Here is a 21069-nt window from a genome sequence, read left to right on the forward strand (position 1 = left end):
GCTTGGCTTATCAGTGAAGAATAGATTGTGTCTTCTTGGATCAACCACTGCCATATTTGATGAGTGCTGAATTTCTTCAGAAAAGTATTGAATTTAACTTTTTAAAAAGTGAGAGCCTTCTCTTGACCAGACGTGTAGTATTATGGCATCACCGTTAAGAGTTTGCAATGCTGCCATCAGATGGATCTTGATTCTGATCTTGGTTCTGCTCCTCACCAGATGGGTTAACTTTAAAAAGGAACTTGACTTCTGCAGGGCCCAGCTTCCTCTCTGTCAGTGGGTGTAAGCATATTGTCTATAGCATGGTATTGTTGTGATGATCGATGAGCTGATGGAAATCAAGCACTTAGCACACTTCCTGTCACATGTAAGTGCCCAAGAGATATTAAATATTATTATTACAAAGGGGCTTAGAGTAAAGTGGGGAAGAGAGACCCATGTACAATAAATTAATGCTGTGTAGCTTAGAAGAGGGAAGCGCAGAGAGAGAAGACAGTGTCATTGCAACCCCTCCATCCCCCCCAAAACTCTAAATGTCCATGAAGAAGTAAATGTTGTTTACACTTACAAACGGTGGTATGTCTATACAATGGATCCTGCTCAGCAATTGAACGGATTAAACTACTTATATTACAACAGCAGGAATCAGTCTCAGAAAGTTTATGAGTGAAAGAAGGCAGACATAGAAGCAAAAACCATATACCATTGATTCCACTTTCATGATGCACAAAACAGATGAAACTAATCTGTGGAAACAGAAATCAGATCAATGGTTGTTTGCCTCTGGTGGAAGGAAGAGTGAGAGTGGGTGGGAGGGATAAGATGGAATTCTGGGGTGATGGCAATGCTCTGTGTATCGATGGGGGTGTGTGCAGTTGTCCAAACTTGTCGAACTGCATTCTAAAGATCTGTGCACTTTACTATATGTTATTATGCCTCAATTAAATGATTACTTAAAAGAAAAAAGGTTTCACTGAGAAGGTAGCCTCTGAATCTGGTCTGGAAGGATAAGTCAGAATTCAGCCAGAATGGGAAAAGGTGTGTAGGAGGAAAGCCCCTGTAATACACATTAACAGGCAGGTAGGCAGGTGTGGCTGCAGTTCCAGGTATGAGGAGAAAGAGCAGCCCACTGGGTAGCAAAGGTAGACCTAGAATGCAGACACTTTTTCCTGGAGCCAACAGGGAGCACTGAAAAGGAAAGGCAGGATATGAACTGTATGTTTAAAAGATAACTGATTTTCATGTGGACAGTGGCTGATAGAGGAGGAACACAGATTAGTCTGGCCAAGAAATGTTATATGCTAGACTTCACGGAGTGACAGGTCACAAAGACCCAGGTCGGGGAAGGATCAGAGCAGGTGCATAGATGCAGGGAGATGTTTTAGAGTGAACATGGGATTTGGTTACCAGTTGGATGGAGAAGCTGAAGGATGAGAATGAGTTAATGGTGACTCAGGGCCTTCAAGCTTTAGGGGATAGGTAATTTCATTGGCTTAAAGTAGAAATAATAAATTTAGATGGACAGGAGAGTTGGAAATAGAAATTGAGAGAGAAACCAGGTTGTAGATAGATATACGATTTGCAGGTTATTGATATGTATTTAAGTGGGAAGATCATGAAAATGAAGCTGATTGTCTTGTTCAGGGGGGATTTTAAAGTGAAAAAAGCAGAGTACCAGGGCATAACTTTGAAAGATAACAGTGAGGGGCCGAGCCCGTGGTGCACTCTGGGAGAGTGCGGCGCTGGGAGCGCAGCAGCGCTCCCGCCGCGGGTTCGGATCCTATATAGGGATGGCCGGTGCGCTCACTGGCTGAGCGCAGTGCGGCCGGTCTCAAAAAGGACAAAAAAAAAAAAAAAAAAAAGATAACAGTGAGCACTTAATAATAAGAAAGCAAACTGGAAGAGAAGGGGAGGAGTGTTATAGAAGTCAAAGATTCTTAAGTGGCCAAAAATGCAGGGAAATGAAATCATTTGAGTATGAAAAAGAGACCATTAGATTTGGCAATTTAAAAGGCACACATGAGATGGATAAAATTGATACTTCTAGCCAAACAGACCAAGAAGAAAGAAGACAAACTACCAGTATCAGGAATGAAAGAGGTGGTATCACTACAGATCCTACAGACATTAAGTATAATAAGGGAATGCTATGAACAACTCTATGTCAATAAATCCAACAGTTCAGACAAAATGAGCCAACTCCTTGAAAAACACAAACTACCAAAACTCACTTAGGAAGAAACAGATAACTTGAAAATTTCTATATCTGTTAAAGAAAATCCAGATAACTGGGTGAAAGGGAGGATGGCTGCCTGCCCGGACACAGCCTCTCCCTAACCCCCAGCCTGGTTTGCTTCTGCTATTTTCTCTTGTTCTCACAGCTCTCAACTTTGCCTTCCACAGGATCTGGACCTCAGTTTTCTCTCAAACTCATCTCTTTGGCTCCTCTGTGCCAACCTCGGCCAATTTGTAACCAGTGCCCTCCCTCTGGCCACTTGGTTTGGGGGTCTGTCTGTCGTTTACCTCCTTGAAGGGCAGAGTTGAACAGTGGAGATCAAATTGCAGTGAGCTGAATAAATGAAAGGTGAGGAACTAAAGGTAAAGGAATAGTCAGCACTCTAGAGAAGTTTAGTGGTGAAGGAAAGCAGAGAGAGAGGCCAGAAACTTACCTGCAAATGTTGAACATTATGCAAACAGTGTAATGCGATTCCATTTTTACTGTCCATATAGAGAATTTAATTTGCATAGTGAGAGCCTGACCTCTTGTATCAAAAAAAAGATCACCAAGGAGCAGAGTAACTTCAGATACAAATTATCTACCTAATTTAAAACTAGAGAACAAAATCCATTGTACAAAACTATTTTTCATTACTTTTTTATTGGTAGTCACATTATAATCCTCTCTTCATAAATCCCTGTTGATCATGATTCAAATACTAATGCAAGCCAAAGACACCTGAAGAAAAGGAATTTTGTAAATCAAATAACATTTTTAATTGGTTCTCTCACACCTTTCAAATCTGTATTCTTGAATTATGACATTTTTCTTGTCAGGGTCATCAGAGGTAAATAGGCTCTCGTGCCCTTTAGGAAATTAAATTCTTTAAGGAAATTTTATTTTAAAAGTATTCACAAGTAGGCAGTTTTTTATTATGTTATGATCTTGTAAATAGCGTAACAATTGCTAAACTTTTATCTTCATTCATTTTAAAATCTCTTATTATTTCCCTCTGCTGTTTACTAATTATTTGGGGAGATGGGTTTATTTAATAAAATGAATTATATTCTTGAATCATAAAACTCTTAAAGGAAAAGCTTACTCAGTCTTTTATTCTTCTGCATGAGTATGTAGCTGCACACAAATGCAAGTATATATATGTGTGTGTGTTTTCTCTCTGTATATACTAAATGAACCGTATTAGAGCCACATGATGGCCTGTCATGTCACTCTAATAGAGTTCATATAGTTATTCATTTAGCCAGTTATTCTTTATTATGGAAATTTAAGTTGTTTTTAACTTTTCCTAGAATAATACTATGTTAAACAGACTTGTACATATATCATCAAGTACTCATGCTCTTTTTTTCCTGTGGTTTAGATACCTAGAAGCAAAATTTCTGCTTGAGAAATACCCAGATATTTGCATAAATACTAAGATTTTAAAATAAATGCACAAATTATTCACCCAAAATATGTCAATTTATATTCCAACCATTACAGTTGTTGTTTCCTTATACCCTCATCCTATGCTATATGCTTTCATCAAAACTGCTTTCAATCTGTTAGGCCAAAACAGTATTTTTGTTTTAAGTTGTACTTACCTCAGTATGTGTGGCTTTGAGGCCCATTTCATTGGTTCCATTTTAAGGGAATAAAATACTTGAATTTAAAGTGATTTCCAGCGTAGAACTTATCCTAATGGATGATTAGGCATGTGTCTGCAGAGGAGACAATTCTTTGTGGGAGGACTGGAGGGGCTGAGTTAGTTATAACTAAAGGAGGTACATTTCCAAGAGTATTTTAGTATTTAGGCAATATACCCAATTTGGATCTTGGCAATGATCATTTTCTTGAGGCATGTTAAGGCTTAAATACTTTCAGTGCATATATTCAGCAAGACATTATTGTAATAGAAAACCTGTGTATAAATCTAATACTTAAAATTTGTGCAGAAGCAGCTCATCTAATAGGAATAGAAATGACTATTTCTTTCACTTTTTAGTAAGGTGACATCTTCATGAATTTGCTCACCGATACCTGCTTGTCATTGAGGAGAGCAGGTGTGGGATGTGCTCAGCCCAGTGCCTGGCTCCTATAAGCATTTGTAAACTGATGGTTAGGATTTGGTTTCTTTCCCTCCCTCCTCCTTTTCCCACTCCCTCCTGATTTTCTTTTTTTTTCTCTTGAAAACTTTATTGCAATGGACTACAACCTTCAAGTGAGCAAGGCCAACAAAACTAGAAAGAAACCTTCTGGGCACTTTAACCTGAGGTCTTTCTTATCGTTAGCCTCTGATGGTTAAATGTCCCACTTGCACAGCCCACAGAATATCTGAAAGAAGCAAGTGTTAGGAGGAATGGAGTTCTGATGGCAAAGAAATGACAGTGGCTACTTTGTAGTAAGAAGGGACATTTATAAAAAGACAAATGTACAGTAGTGAATTCATGTGGAAATCATGACATTGTGACAGTCAGTGCCTTTGCTTGCAGAAGGTAGAAAAGCGTGACACATTTTAGGAAGCTCTCTATCAAAAATATGCAGAATGGATTTTCGATACTTGCAGGTAGAGAATTTCACATATCTGGAAAATGCACTTAATGTGGACTATCTCCCTCTTTAACAATGCTGGAAAAAATGACATTTAGGAATGTCAAGTGGGTGTGGCCGTGCACCTCTTAGGCTGTCTCATTTCTCTTATTTCCCTCGCATTTATTTTTTGACATCTGTTTCATCTATAGTTATTTACACTAACAATTAATGGTGAAGAACACAATTCTTAAGACGTTAAACCAGTGAAGGGCTTGGGGATGTAATTATCCTTCAGCTGTTTAACTAGCAACTTATTCAGAACAAACAGATGAATGCTGTAATCACCTCTCCCATTTCTTTGCTTTACCCATGTGGAAAATAATTCTGCAATCTGCCCCTCTATGTAGACACTAACTGATGAAGTTACTGTTTTGTATTTTTTATAATATCCAAAATAAAACATAGCTGCTTCTTGACCCACCTTTAAAATCTACAGTGGGCTTAATTAATCATCACTGGTGAATTTGAGATGTTCTCAGATTTTGAAACTATTGGCATGATTTTTCTGGGGGAAAACCTGTCTTTTTCAAGTCCTCTCGGGAGGAGTGAAGACTCAGGCAAGGAAAGGATTAGCTGTTAGTGTTGTAAAACAACTAAACTTTTCCTTAAAGGAGAACTGCTTTTGTGCTAACATAGTTAACCAAATTGGCTCAACATTGCTTTTTAAAATAGATGAAAGAAAAGTTAGTTCTTCAAAACATAGATTAGTGTTTTTTAAATACTAACTTTTCACCTCTCAAGGCAATTATTTTTATGAAGCATTTGATAGTCTTGTGCTTTCTAGAAGTCCACTTAAATTTGACTTCTGAGCAGTTTCATATGAATGAACATTCCAATGTTTAAGTTATGAATATCCTAAAGCATTCAAAAAGAAGACATAGAGCAATTACAGAATTTCTTGATCTTCTTGAGTCTTGGTAAGTGAACCAGCAGGTAGAGTTTGGTTAACAATCCACATGGAGCAGTGGTGTGCCAAGATAGACTTTTGGGTCAGATCCTGGTGGTATAAAGGATGGGAGCCTCTAACTGGCCTGGATGTGCTTTGAAGTCATTCAAAGCACATTGAAAATTTGGATTTAAAACCCTTCATAACTTTAAAATCATGACATTTTCCAAGGAGTAGCAGCTAAATGGCTCCAAAGCCCATTTTAAAGTTCTAAAATGGAATGTATAGTTTAAAAATAATGGATTCAGTTTTCTTAAGGAAGACCACTAGAGGTAACAAGAGATCACAAGAAATCTCGGAAAGGAAAAAGGTGCTTTGTTTTACACATCTGAATAAAAACAGAAGTCTAGTTGGTGCCAACTATAGGTTCTCCTACCCACGTTGAAACTGTTCAGGGTAAAAGGTTTGTTTAACCAAAACATGCTGCATTCTTTAGCACTACCACTAAATTGGATACTCTATGAATTTTTTTTTTCTTTTCGTTCGTTTTTTAAGATATGTGCACACACACACACACACACTTGAAAAATATATTTATGGATTTAAAGTCACAACAGAAATACTTTTTCAACAGTATATTTTTTAAATCTGGCTAATGAAATGCAGATCCTCTGGATGTCAGAAATCACCACACAGGAGAGAGGAATCTGTGCCAATATTCTGAATGTGACAGTGGCCTGCTGCTGCTGCTACTGCTGCTGTCCTTACAGTCCTTAAGTATGAACTTTCCATCTGTGAATTTGCAGTGGTTACCTTTGCTGGCAAGGAAATGATGCACACCTCTCTGGCTCGAGAGAATCCGGCCTGTAGATTTTCCTCTGGGATTGTAAGTACGTAGTAGAGCAGTCAGCAAGCTGAGTGATGGAGCAATCTTAGGATCTGCCGGGCTGCTAGGAAGACTTCTGTGGAGTCCAGGTAACTGACATAGTGGGAATGATGAATGAGTTTGTTCTTTCTTCTCCCTACCTTTCAAGAAGCCAGGAAGAGCCACCAGGTCCCTGCCATCTTAGCTCTGCCTCCTCCTGTGTTTAGAAGTGACCCATTCCCCATGTGAGGGGTCCTTGAGAGACTGTTGATTTTCTTCAGGTTTGGATTCTACTCCCTTTTCATCTGGCATGGTTTTCAGAGTCTGATGGACATTTGGGTGCTTGAGAGATCAATAAGTCTTTATGGGATGGACCTTTGTTTACTCCAAGCAGGTTAAACTAAAGTATTCTATACTTGATTACATTAAGAAGCACATGGTTGCCCCCTTCAAGCCACATCCTTAATGGAAGATATGAAGGAATGTTGCTTTTCACTCAGAGAGTTGTTATTTCCATTGTACTTTGTGTTGATGACCTATAACCCTTGCACAGTCATCATTGTTGAAACGCAGTATGGTAGGTCAGTGCCAGGCAGGTGGCCTTGCACTGCCAAGCTCACAGGGGGACGTGGCTCTGGCTCTCCTCCCCTCCATTCTCACTCACTGCCTCACAGCGCTCACCTTTAAATGTTTTATTGCATAAATTGTTTTCCGTGGCTGGGGTGTTTTGTTTCTGTGGGGCCAGACTTTGTCATATGCCATTTGAGACTATGTGAGGCTGATGTCATACATTATCATTATCACTTGGGCTGATGCAAGATCATAAATTACTGATTACCCTAAGGAATGCATTTAGCAGAACGTGTTCCTCTTTATCTATTTTGGGGATGGGCTTAAGGTAGAGACTCTTCAGAACTCCAGGATTTAGATGTTTTCTTCTTATTTTTCCCAAAAGAATTAGTATTAGGGTATGATTATGGCTAACTTTGTTAATGCGCTGCTGAGGGCTCATGATTAGGCTTAGTGTCTTGAGTCTCTCTGAACCTTTATTTATGATTTTTATTTCCATTGATTAATATTTTTATGTTCATCATATAAATAAAAGCTCATGGTACACAGTTAATTTTGGAGTTCCCTGTGTAATTGCTGTCTCGATTCATTTAAAATGATTAGGATATTGAATTATTTTACCATTATTTAAAATAATTATGTCTATTGTAAAATTTTGGTGCAGCCTCTTATTTTTGGCACTTAGGTTTTGTAGAGCACAGACACGGTTTTTCCAATATGTGTTTCTTCCATCAAGATACTTACTGGTTTTGATGAAAAGCATTATCATTCCAACAGTTGAGTCTGTGTCACGAGAGGTAAAGGTTTCATCCTGGGAGCAGGGTGGACATTTTCATCCAGGGTGCATGAGGTCATCCAGTTTAAAGCATTTAGATTTAGGGAATGAGCCTGTCTCAGTCTGTTTTGTGTTTCTGAGTACCTGATACTGGGTAATTTATAAAGAGGTTTATTTGGCTCACCACTCTGTAGGCTGGAAAGTCCAAGATTGGGCAGTTGCGTCTGGCAAGGGCCTCAGGCTACTTCCACTCATGGTGGAAAATGGAAGGGGAGCAGGCTTGTGGAAAGAGATCACAGCGAGAGAGAGGAAGCAAAAGAGACGCAGTGGAGGTGCCAGGCTCTCTTTAACAACCAGTGCTGGAGAGAGCTAATGGGGGAGAACTCACTCACCCCCGAGGAAGGGCATTAATCTACTCATGAGGAATCTGCCCCCATGACCCAAACACCACCTGCTAGGCCCTACCTCCCAACAGTGCCACATGGGGGGTCAAATTTCAGCATGAGTTTTGGAGGAGACCAACATCCAAACTATAGCAGGGGCCATGGCAGGCTTGGGGGATGTTCCCGCAGGGCTGGAGTTGTGACAGAGCTGGCTGGATGATGATCTGTGATCCCTGAGCCAAGGACTCCCCTCTCAACTGTTTGCTTCTTGCTACCAGTTTTCAAAAGGAGTGAAAATAAAGGAAGTTTTAAAAAGTGTATTGTCAGGGCTTAAATCAGCAGACCTGAGCTCATATCATGCTTCCACTGTCAGCTGTTTCTGTCATCTTCAGCAAAGCATTTTGTCATCCCCATGAGCCTGGCTCTTGTCCATCTGTGAAGTGAAGATGGCAGTGCCAACGTCCCGGGATTGCCGTGAGAGGCACAGAAACAGAGACAATCTGGTCACTCAGTAGATGGAGTAGTACTGATCACTAGATAGATGGAGCTATTACTAACGTCAAAGAACATACTAGAAGATAAAATGGGATGATGAGATGGCAAAGTAATGAAATAAATGGGGAGGAAATAAAGGTTAGTAGCCAAGTCAGGTATACTAGGAAAAAAAACCTAGAACATTTTTATAGGAAAAGAAGCAGGAAAAAAGTATGAGAACATCCCAGACAGGTAAAGTAGAATGCTAAATTTACCCAAGCATGTACTGAAGAGAAGAAAGGAATGTTAAATATGGCAGCAAAATGGAGTCCAAGAGCCAGCATTGCCATGCTGCAGTAAACCTGGTTCTTCTCCCCGCTCCCCCCGACTAGTTCTCAAGGTCACTGTCAAGGTCACTGTCAAGCATCCTGAGAATGTCAGTCAAGGAGGATTTCCCCAGCATGGTGAGCAGAGCTTCCTTGCCTTCACCAGCATTTCTCCCTCCATGGGAAGTGCGGCGATAGCTCAGGAGTAACGTGTACCATGGGCCAGCATTTGAGAAATGCATAAACAAGATTAAATATTCCTTGTTGTGGTGCTTCTCGAGTCTTTAATACATAACTGTGATATTCCAGGAGGGAGTGCTGGAGACAATATCACAGAAGTAGTGTTCTTGGAACACACTTGGGAAACGCTGTCCCTAGCTTCCTGTATTTTGACCTATGACAAATGCTGCCCTACATTCTACACCCGAACATGCGGACTGTGTTCCCTCTGCCCAGAAAGTTCTACCTCCAGATCTTGACATAGGTTCCTCTTCTTCTCTTTGTTCATTCAGGTCTCAGCTCAGATGTCCCTCCTCACAGAGGACTTCCCTGACTACTAGACCCTGTCACTTTCCATTCTAAAGCACTTATTACTATTTGATGTGTGGAAGTTCTTTAGATTTGTTACATTTTTATTGCCTGTTTCTCTTATTAGAATGTGAGTTCAGTTTGTGAGATTTTTGCTGTGTCCCTGGCTCTTAGAACAGCGTCTTGTACCTCCTTGTAGTAGGTGCTTCGTTGAAGGAACAAATGAATGAATGAACATTGAACTCAAGCCTTTCCGTTAAACAGGGTGGAAGATCATGATGATCTCATGCCAGTATTTATGCACCATGACACACTTCTGAAGCAAACTTATGGAGAATACTTCCTGGCCGAACTGATAGAGGCCCAAGACGAAGAGAATCATGCTGTCGTGTGTGAGGTTGGTGTCTAATCCACCCAGGGATGTGCTTTCTGAGCGAGTGAGATAAATGAGTGACATTGCTCCTTGTTTTGCTGAGCCCCCCCAGGGCTGCTGTCCTTCTCACTTCCTGTGCCCTTCCAGGTGGCATGCCAGGCCAGCTTCTGAGCTGTGGCATTGCTCACCCCCTGCCTCCTAGTGCTATTGCTTTAGGTTTCCTTCTGGGAGGTCCTTCCAGACACCCAGGCTGCTGTAGGTTCTTGGCCATGTCCCTAGTGGTAGGGTTTGCTGGGAAAACATCCTCCAGGGGTATGTAGGGGGGATCTCTGAGAGTCCTGAGATCTTAAAGGTCAGTGGTCACAAACCAGCGTTCTGCTGGCAGATTATTTTGTTTGACTTAGAAAGTGATTAATTTTAACTTTTTGTTCTGACATAATTTCATACTTATAGAAAATTTATAAATACCCAGATTCCCTAAATGTTAACATTTTACCCCATTTGCTTTATTTACCTCTTTTTCACTCGCCCTAATTTACCAACATATACGTCTTTTCTGAACTACTTGAGAGTAAGTTGCAGACGTAATGTCCCTTCACCCCTAGATGCTTCAGTGCATATTTCCTAAAAATAAGACATTTTCTTAATTAACTATAGTACAGTGATCAAAGTCAAGCAATTACGATTCCTACAATGGTATTATCTAATTTATGGACTTTATTGAGATTTGACTCGAAGCCCCAAAAATGTCCTTTATGGCAGAAGTAAGTCCAGGTTATACGTTATATTCCGGTGCCACATCTCTTTAGTCTCTTTTCATTGGGAACAGCTCCCCAGTTTGTCTTTATCTTTCATAATGATGACATTTTTCAAGAGTACAGGTTGATTATTTTGTAGAATGTCTCTCAATTTGGATTTGTCCAATGTTTCCTTCATGACTTAATTCGGGTTATATGAGGGATCTTCAAAAATTCATGGAAACATTTGTATTATCTTTTAACAATGTTTTCCACAAACTTTTTGAAGTACCTTCACATATGATTAAATTTTGTTGAATTAGTGGCTAACATAAAAATTAGGAAAGTATATAATCATTGGAATTTCTAGCTTTTCTAAAATAATCAGAAGGCCCACCTGTTGGGCCCAAAAGACAGAACACACACCCTCTGGTTTGGCAGCTGGAGAACTGGAGGTCCACATTTTCTGAAGAGACCGAGAAGACAGCTGACAAGCTAGCCAGCCTCAGTTGTGAGCGGGTCACCCAGAGCCCCCAGGATGGCTGTGTGAGCAGCTCCAGGATTCTCATGACTCTCTCTCATCCTCAGCCCACCCACTGAGGGGTGCTCCTGCCTTACAGAATTTCAGCTAGTGATGTGTTCCTTTTCTGCATTTGCCCTGGCAGGATTTGACAATAAGATCCTAATTCTGTTGAGGGGTGCTCCTGCCTTACAGAATTTCAGCTAGTGATGTGTGCCTTTTCTGCATTTGCCCCGGCAGGATTTGACAATAAGATCCTAATTCTGAAAGCTTAAACTAAGTATGCTGAGGTATCTTTGGGCTGGTAATAGTGGTTTTGAGTCTGCTAAAATAGGCCTCTCTGAAAAGTGACATGATGACATTCTACCTCATGCCATTCCACGTGAGCTTCAGGTGTTCCTATGAGTTGAAAATCCCAAAATAGAGATGTTTGTGGGGTCTTCTCAGTGGTATGGAGAATTATCTGACTGAAAGAAACTGAGACCCTTAGTGCCTGAGAGTCATTAGGGAGCATGGGGTGGCTGTCTAGTGTTAGAAAGGATTGGGCCGTGACAAATGGGATCCACTGTATGTGCACATGGCAGATTTGAGGAAATACTTGAAAGCAGTAGTATTCACACTTGAACATGCATAGGAATTACTTTCTGGGCTGCTTAGAACACAGATTAACAAGCCCGACTCCAAGCATTTGCAATCTAGTAGGTTGGGGGTGGGCCTAACAAGTTGCATTTTTCACAAGTTCTGGGGTGATACTGATGCTGCTGATCCAGGGACCACATTTGAGAACTCTGTTTTGAAGGAATGAAGCCTCCTTCCAAATGGCTTGGTACTGACTTGTGTGCAGGGACCTCACAAAGGTCAGCCTTTTGTTGATATTCTTAGGAATCAACTAGAAGAAAGGAAAGCAATTCAAATGTAAGCTAAGATGTTTTCCTGGTATCACAGAGAAATATACAGGCCGTTTTTTGTAAAGGCCTTTAAAAAGAGGTTTATATAAGCTTGGACTGAAATTATATTTGACAATAAGATTTTGAACAAATTTTTATGTTTGTCTTTTGCATAACTAAATGGATAGAGCCCTTGGGTACCCTCCCATTCTGTTCATTGATAGAATCCCAAGTTTTATGCAAAGATGATCACAAATTATGTTTGTTTGTTTTTTCAAGTGGATATTTGACTTCTATTTCAAAAAGAGGGACTTTATGCCAGTTAATTGAAAAGCATTAAAAAGTAGGAATTTAGCAGTTTTGGTTCTAGGATGATTTATTTAGGGGTTTGTCATTTTTCGTATGCTCATTTCTCATGTTTTGCTAAAAAGTATGAGTCATTTAAATAATATTACTTTTTTTGAAACCTGGAATAAAAAGTTCTCTTATTTAGATAAGATGAGCAGTGTGAGACTTTGTGTTCCATCAGTGGTTCTCAACATTGGTGTGTGTAAGAATCACCTGGGAGGCTTTCAGACCATTCCCACACCAAGGGACTTGTATCCAGCATATATAAAGAACTCTTACAACAATGAAGAGACAAATTATAATACAATAAAATGTGGGCAGAGGATTCAAATAGACATTCTCCAAAAAAAGTAAGCAAATTGCCACAAAAAAAAGCACATGAAAAGATCATTGGTCATTAGGGAAATGCAAATCAAAACCACAGATACCCCTTTACTTGAACTAGGGTAGTTATGGTAAGAAAGAAGGACAATAACAAGCGTGGGCATGGATGTAGGGAAATTGGGACCCACATACATTGCTGGCGGGATTTTAAAATGGTGCAGCCACTTTGGACAGCAGTCTGGCATTTCCTCCAGAAGTTAAACATAGAGTTACCATTTGACTGAGCAATTCCACACCTAGTATTGAAAACATATATCCATGCAAAGACTTGTACACAAATATTCATAGCAACATTATTGATAATATCTCCAAAGTGGAAACAGCCCAAATGTCCTTCTTCTGGTGACTGGATAAACAAAATGTGGTATATAAACACAATGGGATATCATTAGGAAATGAAAGAGGGCGAAGCACTGTTACATGCTACAATGTGTTTGAACCTTGAAAGCATTATGCTAAGGGAAGAAGGCAGACATAAAGTCCACACATGTATGATGTCATTTATATGAAAGGCTAGAATAGGCAAGTCCATAGAGACAGAAAACAGATTAGGGGCTGGAGGGTGAGGGGAAGGGTATGACTGATAGTGATTATGGGGTTTCTTTTGGGGGGGATGAAAATGTTCTGAAATTAGATAGTGGTGACGGTCATACAACTTTGTGAAGATGCTAAAAACCACTGAATTGTATATTTTTTAAAGGGTTATTTTTATGGTACGTGAGTTATATCAATTATAAAAAAAATCCTGATGCCAGGGGTTCACTCAGCCAGATAAATCAATCTTATGGAGTGGGGCACAATAAGGACTTTTTAAAAGCTCCTCAAATGATTCCAGGGTGAAGTCCAGGTGGTGACTACTTATCTATGTGATGGTAACATACATCTGATGAAGAATGAGGTGAATTTGGAGAGATATGGACTTTAGTTTCTGAAGGCGAGAACTGGCCCTAAAAATGAGATTCTGAGGTACTACATTGAAAGGGTTTTCATTTTATTTATTTTATATTATTATTATTTTTTTAATATTTAGGTTTCTGCATCATCCTTTAAGGACTTGCTTTCACATATTCTCATATTTCACATATTCATTGGGCCTTAATTCGAGGCTACTGACAAAAGGAAGGGTCAGGAAGCATTTGGGCCCAGCAGCACCATTCTGAAAAACTATGTCTTTACACAAAGAGACAAAATAACTACTGAGAATGATTCATACAGACCCAACTAAGGACTATTAATGACCAAACCGTATCCATCCAATTTAATCGGGTCTTTGATATTTAATTCTGTGGTTTCAAGGTGCTAGTTTTACCTCAGATCACCTAAGCTAGTGCTTGTGCAGAAGCTGGGGTAACCTTTTCCCCCACATGCTTTCTCTCTCACTGTGTTTCACACTTTCAGAGTGTGCAAACATCAGAGCAAACTATCAGGCGGAGAAGTGCAGTCCCAACCCGGCAAGGATCTTTTGGTTTCTCTAAAGAGGCAGAAGAAGTATGGCCCAATGTCCACTGGGAGACCATGCTGCCTCGGGCATCAGAAGCTTTGTGTTCTGTGGAGATGACACTGTGGACCTCGATCTTAAAATGGACGGGCAGAGTCAGGTCCTGTGAGCCAGGATGTGGGAGGAGATCTCCAGTGGAACCAAGCTCCATCCACTGTCTGAAGCCTTTTTGGTTCAAGATCAATGCTGTGACTACCCTCCCACCTGCCTCCCTGGACCTTTCTCCTCAGGGGGCCCTGTAGGCAGTGATATGCTGGAGCCAGCTTGCTCTTGTTTGTGAGAGCTGATTGTTAAGTCCTCAGGAACTCTGCAAGCTGCTTGTTCAACCCAGCCATTATTAAAAATTAAACTATATAAACTTGGAATTCATCACTTCCAATTATTTTACTGTTATCTATGCTCTTGAGGATTTTTACATCTACAGTCTCTATATAATGGATGTAATATGTAATGGCATGCTACTGAGCATCTCTTTCCAACTCCATGCTCACTGACAACACACTGATTGCTTGAAATTAGCCACGATGAAAGTATTTACACTCTGCAAATCAGCAAATGCTACAAATCCGGACTTTTCCCCCTGAATGCTGACTAGGCATTTACCGGCACACCATGCTTTTAGTCAACCACCATTGACTAAAGGTAACAGAACAAGGTGCATTGAGTCTGTTTCATCCCAAGCCAGGCTATGGTAGTTACCATGCATGATGAATGCCTGAGAGCTACTCCTGTACCATGTGGGAAACCCTTGACCAATTAAAGAGTTTGTAGCTGTGAGGACTTTCTTTAGCTTGAAAGCTGCTTTGGAGGAGTTTGAGTCATCACTTTGCTGCAGGTTCCTTGTCATAACTCTGTCTTGGCTTACCTTGACATCTGCTGTTTACTCCAAGCTGAGATTTCAGGGAAGGACAGTTGGAGGCCAAGGGTGGCTCCTAGAGACAGATGGGCAGAGCATCTGCTTTGGCATCATCAGGGCATGGGCAGCAGTTGTCTGGGTGGGCACCACTGACCTGCAGGCAGGGGAGGGACTGCCAGGCCCACCAAGAGCTTGGCGTCAGGAGGAGAGGGTCAGAGCCAGCAGCAATCACAATGAGGGCAAAACCCTCATTGCAGAATATTGTCACCCACCAGGGATGGGTGACAGTATGGCTTTTTGGATGGAAGCATAAATGATAAAGTGCACACATGTCTATAAATGGACCTGTTTGTGAAGACAAGGCCACTGCACATATGGTTTTCTAGCAATCTAAACCTTATATATTATCTTGTAGACCCTCACAGGACAAACAAGAACACAAAGAAAACTTTCAGTTTTGTTCCCCAGTATAACGCATTGAGTCTGTTTCATCCCAAGCCAGGCTATGGTAGTTACCATGCATGATGAATGCCTGAGAGCTACTCCTGTACCATGTGGGAAACCCTTGACCAATTAAAGAGTTTGTAGCTGTGAGGACTTTCTTTAGCTTGAAAGCTGCTTTGGAGGAGTTTGAGTCATCACTTTGCTGCAGGTTCCTTGTCATAACTCTGTCTTGGCTTACCTTGACATCTGCTGTTTACTCCAAGCTGAGATTTCAGGGAAGGACAGTTGGAGGCCAAGGGTGGCTCCTAGAGACAGATGGGCAGAGCATCTGCTTTGGCATCATCAGGGCATGGGCAGCAGTTGTCTGGGTGGGCACCACTGACCTGCAGGCAGGGGAGGGACTGCCAGGCCCACCAAGAGCTTGGCGTCAGGAGGAGAGGGTCAGAGCCAGCAGCAGTCACAATGAGTGCAAAACTCTCATTGTGGAATATTGTCACCCACAAGGGATGGGTGACAGTAGGGCTTTTTGGATGGAAGCATAAACGATAAAGTGCACACATATCTATAAACGGACCTGTTTGTGAAGACAAGGCCACTGCACATATGGTTTTCTAGCAATCTAAACCTTATGTATTGTCATGTAGAACCTCACAGGACAAACAAGAACAGAAAGAAAACTTTCAGTTTTGTCCTCCGGTATAACATAATTGAAGACACTTTCACGGTAGAAAGTACCTCTGTCACCTAGAAGATAGGAAACAGCTAGCAACCAATGCCTTTTCATTGTATGAGTAAGAAAGTCCATTAAGTCACCTCGTTTTTCCAGAAAACACACACACACATACACAAAGGTGCATTTGGATATACCCACAAATACATATATAAGAACAGTGTTTCTTAAGTCAGTTATTTGAAAGAAACCCAAAGGAGAAAGCAGATACTTCCACACTGTGTCCTTGCTCTGTTTATATAGTCTATAGTTGAGAACTTTTGTAAATTGTTACAACCCTGGATGAATGATGGGAATATAACAGGTTGTAGTACTGGAGAACGTTAAATCTTTGTTCCTGATGGCAAAACATGTTTTTCTCGTTTTCATCAGAATGTGTGATCCATACCATTTGAAATCAAATTCCAAACACAGTGAGCCATTAGTGTAATATCTCATTACTAACAGCGGTCTTATAAATAATACATTCTTATCATGCACGTGCAGCTCGCCGTGAAGCCAGCTAAAGATATTTCAGGCCATCAAAGTTTCATTGCACCAGCTTGGCTGTAGATTAGAAGGACATCTCCATGTAAACCAAAATGGATGCCAATTTTCCCTGCTGAGAGTGAGGCTGGCCACCTCTTTCTGCACATATGGTAGATGGATTGGTTAATCAGCATCTGCTGAGTCTTGGGCCTAAAATTACAGAGAAGCCAGACAACTGCAGCTATACAGCCTTTGTTCATGAGTGCAAACAAGACAATCACTTGTTATTTGGGAAAAAAATTAAAATTTGGGAGTTTTATTAAAGTGTCAATGGCTTTATAAGACAGCTGTGTAAATCCATCCATTTACAGCAAGTATCATTTTGAAGGGCTGTAGAGAAAGGAATATGCATGCAAAAATTAATATTTAAAAATCCCTCTTGTGTTTCAGTATTAGGGAGAAAATAAAGGGAGTCTTACATTTATCTTTCAAACACATATTTGATGTCACCTCTCCCCCAGGGTGACGGAGACACAAAAAGGATTACTCAAAGCCCATTTCTTCTGAGCAGTGAGAGGCCCTGAAGGTTAAATGTCCATGAACCCTCAAGAGAGAGGCATTCCTCCTCGGAAAATTGACACTGAACTAGGGTCTTCTTTCAGTATTTATTCTCCAGGCCAGAAAGTTACAGAAAAGGAACATAGGTGGTTACAAAAAGAACAGTAAGATAATTGTCATGGCAACAGTCATTAGGGTTAGTTGCACCAAGGACATCTGCCCTTGGAGCCAGCAATTTTGCTGTGTTACAATTCTTTATCTACAACAGAGACTTTAGCATGGGGAAAGTTCCTGTCTTTTGCAAGATTAACATTTCTATGTGTAATTTTAAAAAGTTAGGCTATATCTAAAACTACAGAGCTTTGGAAGCTAGGCCCTGTGAAATATATTTGCTTTATTAATGTTAGTACACTCCACATTTGAGAACAAATGGTTTTTAACTGGAAGACATATTTGAGAGCAAAAAGTTCAATGCCTAATTATTTTCTATGTCATTTAAAAGACTGAGCATTAGTATAGCTTGATTCTCTGTTTTAGGAGGTTGAAACATTAACCATTTTCTGTGACAGGGTATTTATAGAAAGATGCTGCATTCTTGGCAATATGCAATGTCTGTGGTTATTGAGTTGTTCTACTCTCTAAATGGAATGGTTTTCTCAAAAAATAAAGTCTGAGTGAACACTTGAGGGGTAGGACCCCGTAAATGCTGGTTTCTAATAACAGCTGCCAGAGTCTAAATCAGTCAGCCAGAAATTGCTTAAAAGCCACTTTGTAATAAACAGGAATTATTTACATGAATTGTAAATAATTAAGTATTCTCTCTTTTTAATTTTAAATACTTTCCTTGCAGACAAGAATGAAATACAGAATTATTGAAGGGACATAATAAGAAATTTCAATCACAGTAATTTCAATATGGTATATGATAGAATTACAATCTGCTGTTAATTTGTAATATTTTGGTGCCAATAGCAGGTCCAGATCATCTTCCTGCCTGTGTATTCCTCATCAAAGACCTAAAATCACAGGAACCATTGCAAGAGCTTCCGAACCAAGTGTTGTTGGGATGCTAGGAGGTGATGCATTTGCAGATCAGACCCACCTGCTAAACCAGCCTGGCCTGACTCAAGTTTATTTCAGTCCAGTGTTTCCCCCTAAATCTCCTTTCCCCATCGGACCATCCAATCAATAAATAAATTAATTTAAGAAAAGTTGAAGTGTTCCTACATGATAAGGAGCTAGTGACCATGAACTTTGTTGGAATTGAGGGCCAATCAGATAGGCACTGGAACAATGTTCCTTCTTTCCAAGAGCTGTGTATGTGGAGGGGAGGAAGGTGGACAGGAGGGCTGGGCTTGTGGTAGGATAAAAATAAAAGACAACAAATGACAGAGGATATGGGGCAGGCAGGGGGACTGTCTGGGCAAAGATGGCAAGTGTTAAGTTCTAATAGTTTCCCCTTAAGAACTCTGTGCAACTTCCCTAATTTACTTGTCCACTTCTAGGACTGTCTCCCGTCCTAGAGGTGGACACTCATGGGACATTTATTTGAGCATGTAGTATGTTCCATGTGTTGTGCCGAACACTAGAGCTACTTAAGCAAGATGCTTCTTTCTCCCTTTTGATAGACAGAGATATACTAGATTATGCATGTTTTTATGACCAGGGTTCAGTTTAAATTTTGAATTTCATTACCCTTCTAAAGTTTCTGAGAAAGAAATGTTTTATTCATTCTATGTGTGGAACATTAGTAGCATCAGAGCCACTCAGGAACACACTGGAAGGGACTATATCATTTCAACTTGTTTTTCATAACAGCCATAGGTGGGAAAAGAAACAACTTAAAATTTTTCAGGACTTATTCTCTGTTTGTCACGGAGCTAACTACATCATGCAGAGTCTAACATTTAATCCTCCCAATGATTCTTTGGGTTAGATACTATTTTTGTCTCCATTTTATATATCAGAAAATTGAGCCATAAAAAGGCTCCTGCTTAGTGCTGCCTTCAAAGAAGAATTTAAAACATTTGGAAATTTAAGCATTTGACAAATTACAGTGCAGGATTGTCTCATGCTTAAAAGTTCCTCAGAATATTCCTGTGATCTCTCTTTACTGACAAGCATGGGCAAGCAAGCCGTCACCATTAAACAATCACGACCTCAAATCTCTCTTTTGGGAAGGCTGTCATCATCAGTACAAAAGGAAAACACTTCTCTATCTATGGCTTTGCAAGTTCTCTGTAATGAGTGTGTACATTCAGACAAGGTCTGCACAACCATGTGCTTGGTTTTCCCTTCCTGACCCAAAGATTAGCCCAATCACCACCTGCTATTGTCTAGACTGACAAGCCGTTTGTCACCACCCAAAGTGCTCCTCCTCCTACTTTTGAACAATTTTGATATCACCTTTCAGGAGAAAGCAGAGAAATTTAAAATCAGCATATTTTAAATTTCTCTGCTTTCTCCTGAAAGGTGATATCAAAATTCCGTATACACAAATGTGCTGTTTACTAAGTGATGGAACTAGATAAGTCATTTTATATTTCCTTCTCTCGCCCCCTTTAAGGAATGGTTCCCATGGTTAATCACATTCTTGTGATTATCTATGACCACAGATAGTCAGAAGTACATAGGTATAGTCAGACACAGTGACCTTGCAGCTGAAGTTCTCCCAAATCAAGTGTGTTCGCTTTTGCAGTGTTTGTTGTTAGAGAGGATATATAAGTACATTATGGTGAAGTGATTGCTAGCATTTCAGGATTTTACACACAAACACACACACACACAGCCTAAATACAACAAATAAGTTTGTCAAATCAAGAACACAAGATATTCCATATGCTTTTAAGTTTTAATCCCATCAATTAGTGCTTTTATGTTTATGTCTTTGACAAATCATGTAGCATAGGCCTGTTGTAGGTGGTCATTTTTAACTTGCTTATTTCTAGCTATATGAAGTAATAAAATCAATTTTAAAATATTGTCTGTATCAGAATTTTCATCAAGTGAAATTAGCAATCTTAAGCTTTGATGTTTTAATTTAATGAAGTTTTACCACATCCCCAGGTATCTGTGGTTAACTGTTTAGGTTCTTACGGCAGACAGAAGCATGGAGGCAAGTGACCTTGGGTACTTCAGTTCACTTTTGTAAACCTGGGTTTCTTCATTTGTAAAGTGAGGATAATAGTAATGCCTTCCACACACAGGAGTTGTGAAATTTCACTGACACAGCCATGTAAAGTGCTTTACACGGTATGTCAAGGAAACTTAGAGCTCAGTAAATGTTGATCATCATCATTAGTGACTGTTATTTCTTTGTGGTTGGCCTTTCACCTACTTGAGTCTTCCCAGGGTAAAATCAGCATATTTTAAATTTCTCTGCTTTCTCCTGAAAGGTGATATCAAAATTGTTCAAAAGTAGGAGGAGGAGCACTTTGGGTGGTGACAAACGGCTTGTCAGTCTAGACAATAGCAGGTGGTGATTGGGCTAATCTTTGGGTCAGGAAGGGAAAACCAAGCACATGGTTGTGCAGACCTTGTCTGAATGTACACACTCATTACAGAGAACTTGCAAAGCCATAGATAGAGAAGTGTTTTCCTTTTGTACTGATGATGACAGCCTTCCCAAAAGAGAGATTTGAGGTCGTGA

The 21069-nt window shown here is 40.2% G+C and overlaps 1 protein-coding gene across 1 annotated transcript in view; it reads left to right on the forward strand.

Moving 5' to 3' along the window:
- LOC103599467 (uncharacterized protein C20orf26-like) overlaps positions 1 to 10085 on the forward strand; it is a 24112-nt gene extending 14027 nt beyond the window's left edge. The window contains exon 4 of the mRNA XM_008583607.1: positions 9882 to 10085. Within this exon, the coding sequence (XP_008581829.1) occupies positions 9882 to 10026 (145 nt within the window). The 3' untranslated portion in view covers positions 10027 to 10085. The remainder of the gene's footprint in view (positions 1 to 9881) is intronic.
- Positions 10086 to 21069: the final 10984 nt, after the last annotated feature.

This window comes from Galeopterus variegatus, unplaced genomic scaffold (assembly GCF_000696425.1).
Source record: "Galeopterus variegatus unplaced genomic scaffold, G_variegatus-3.0.2 Scaffold2977, whole genome shotgun sequence".
Lineage (NCBI taxonomy): Eukaryota > Metazoa > Chordata > Mammalia > Dermoptera > Cynocephalidae > Galeopterus > Galeopterus variegatus.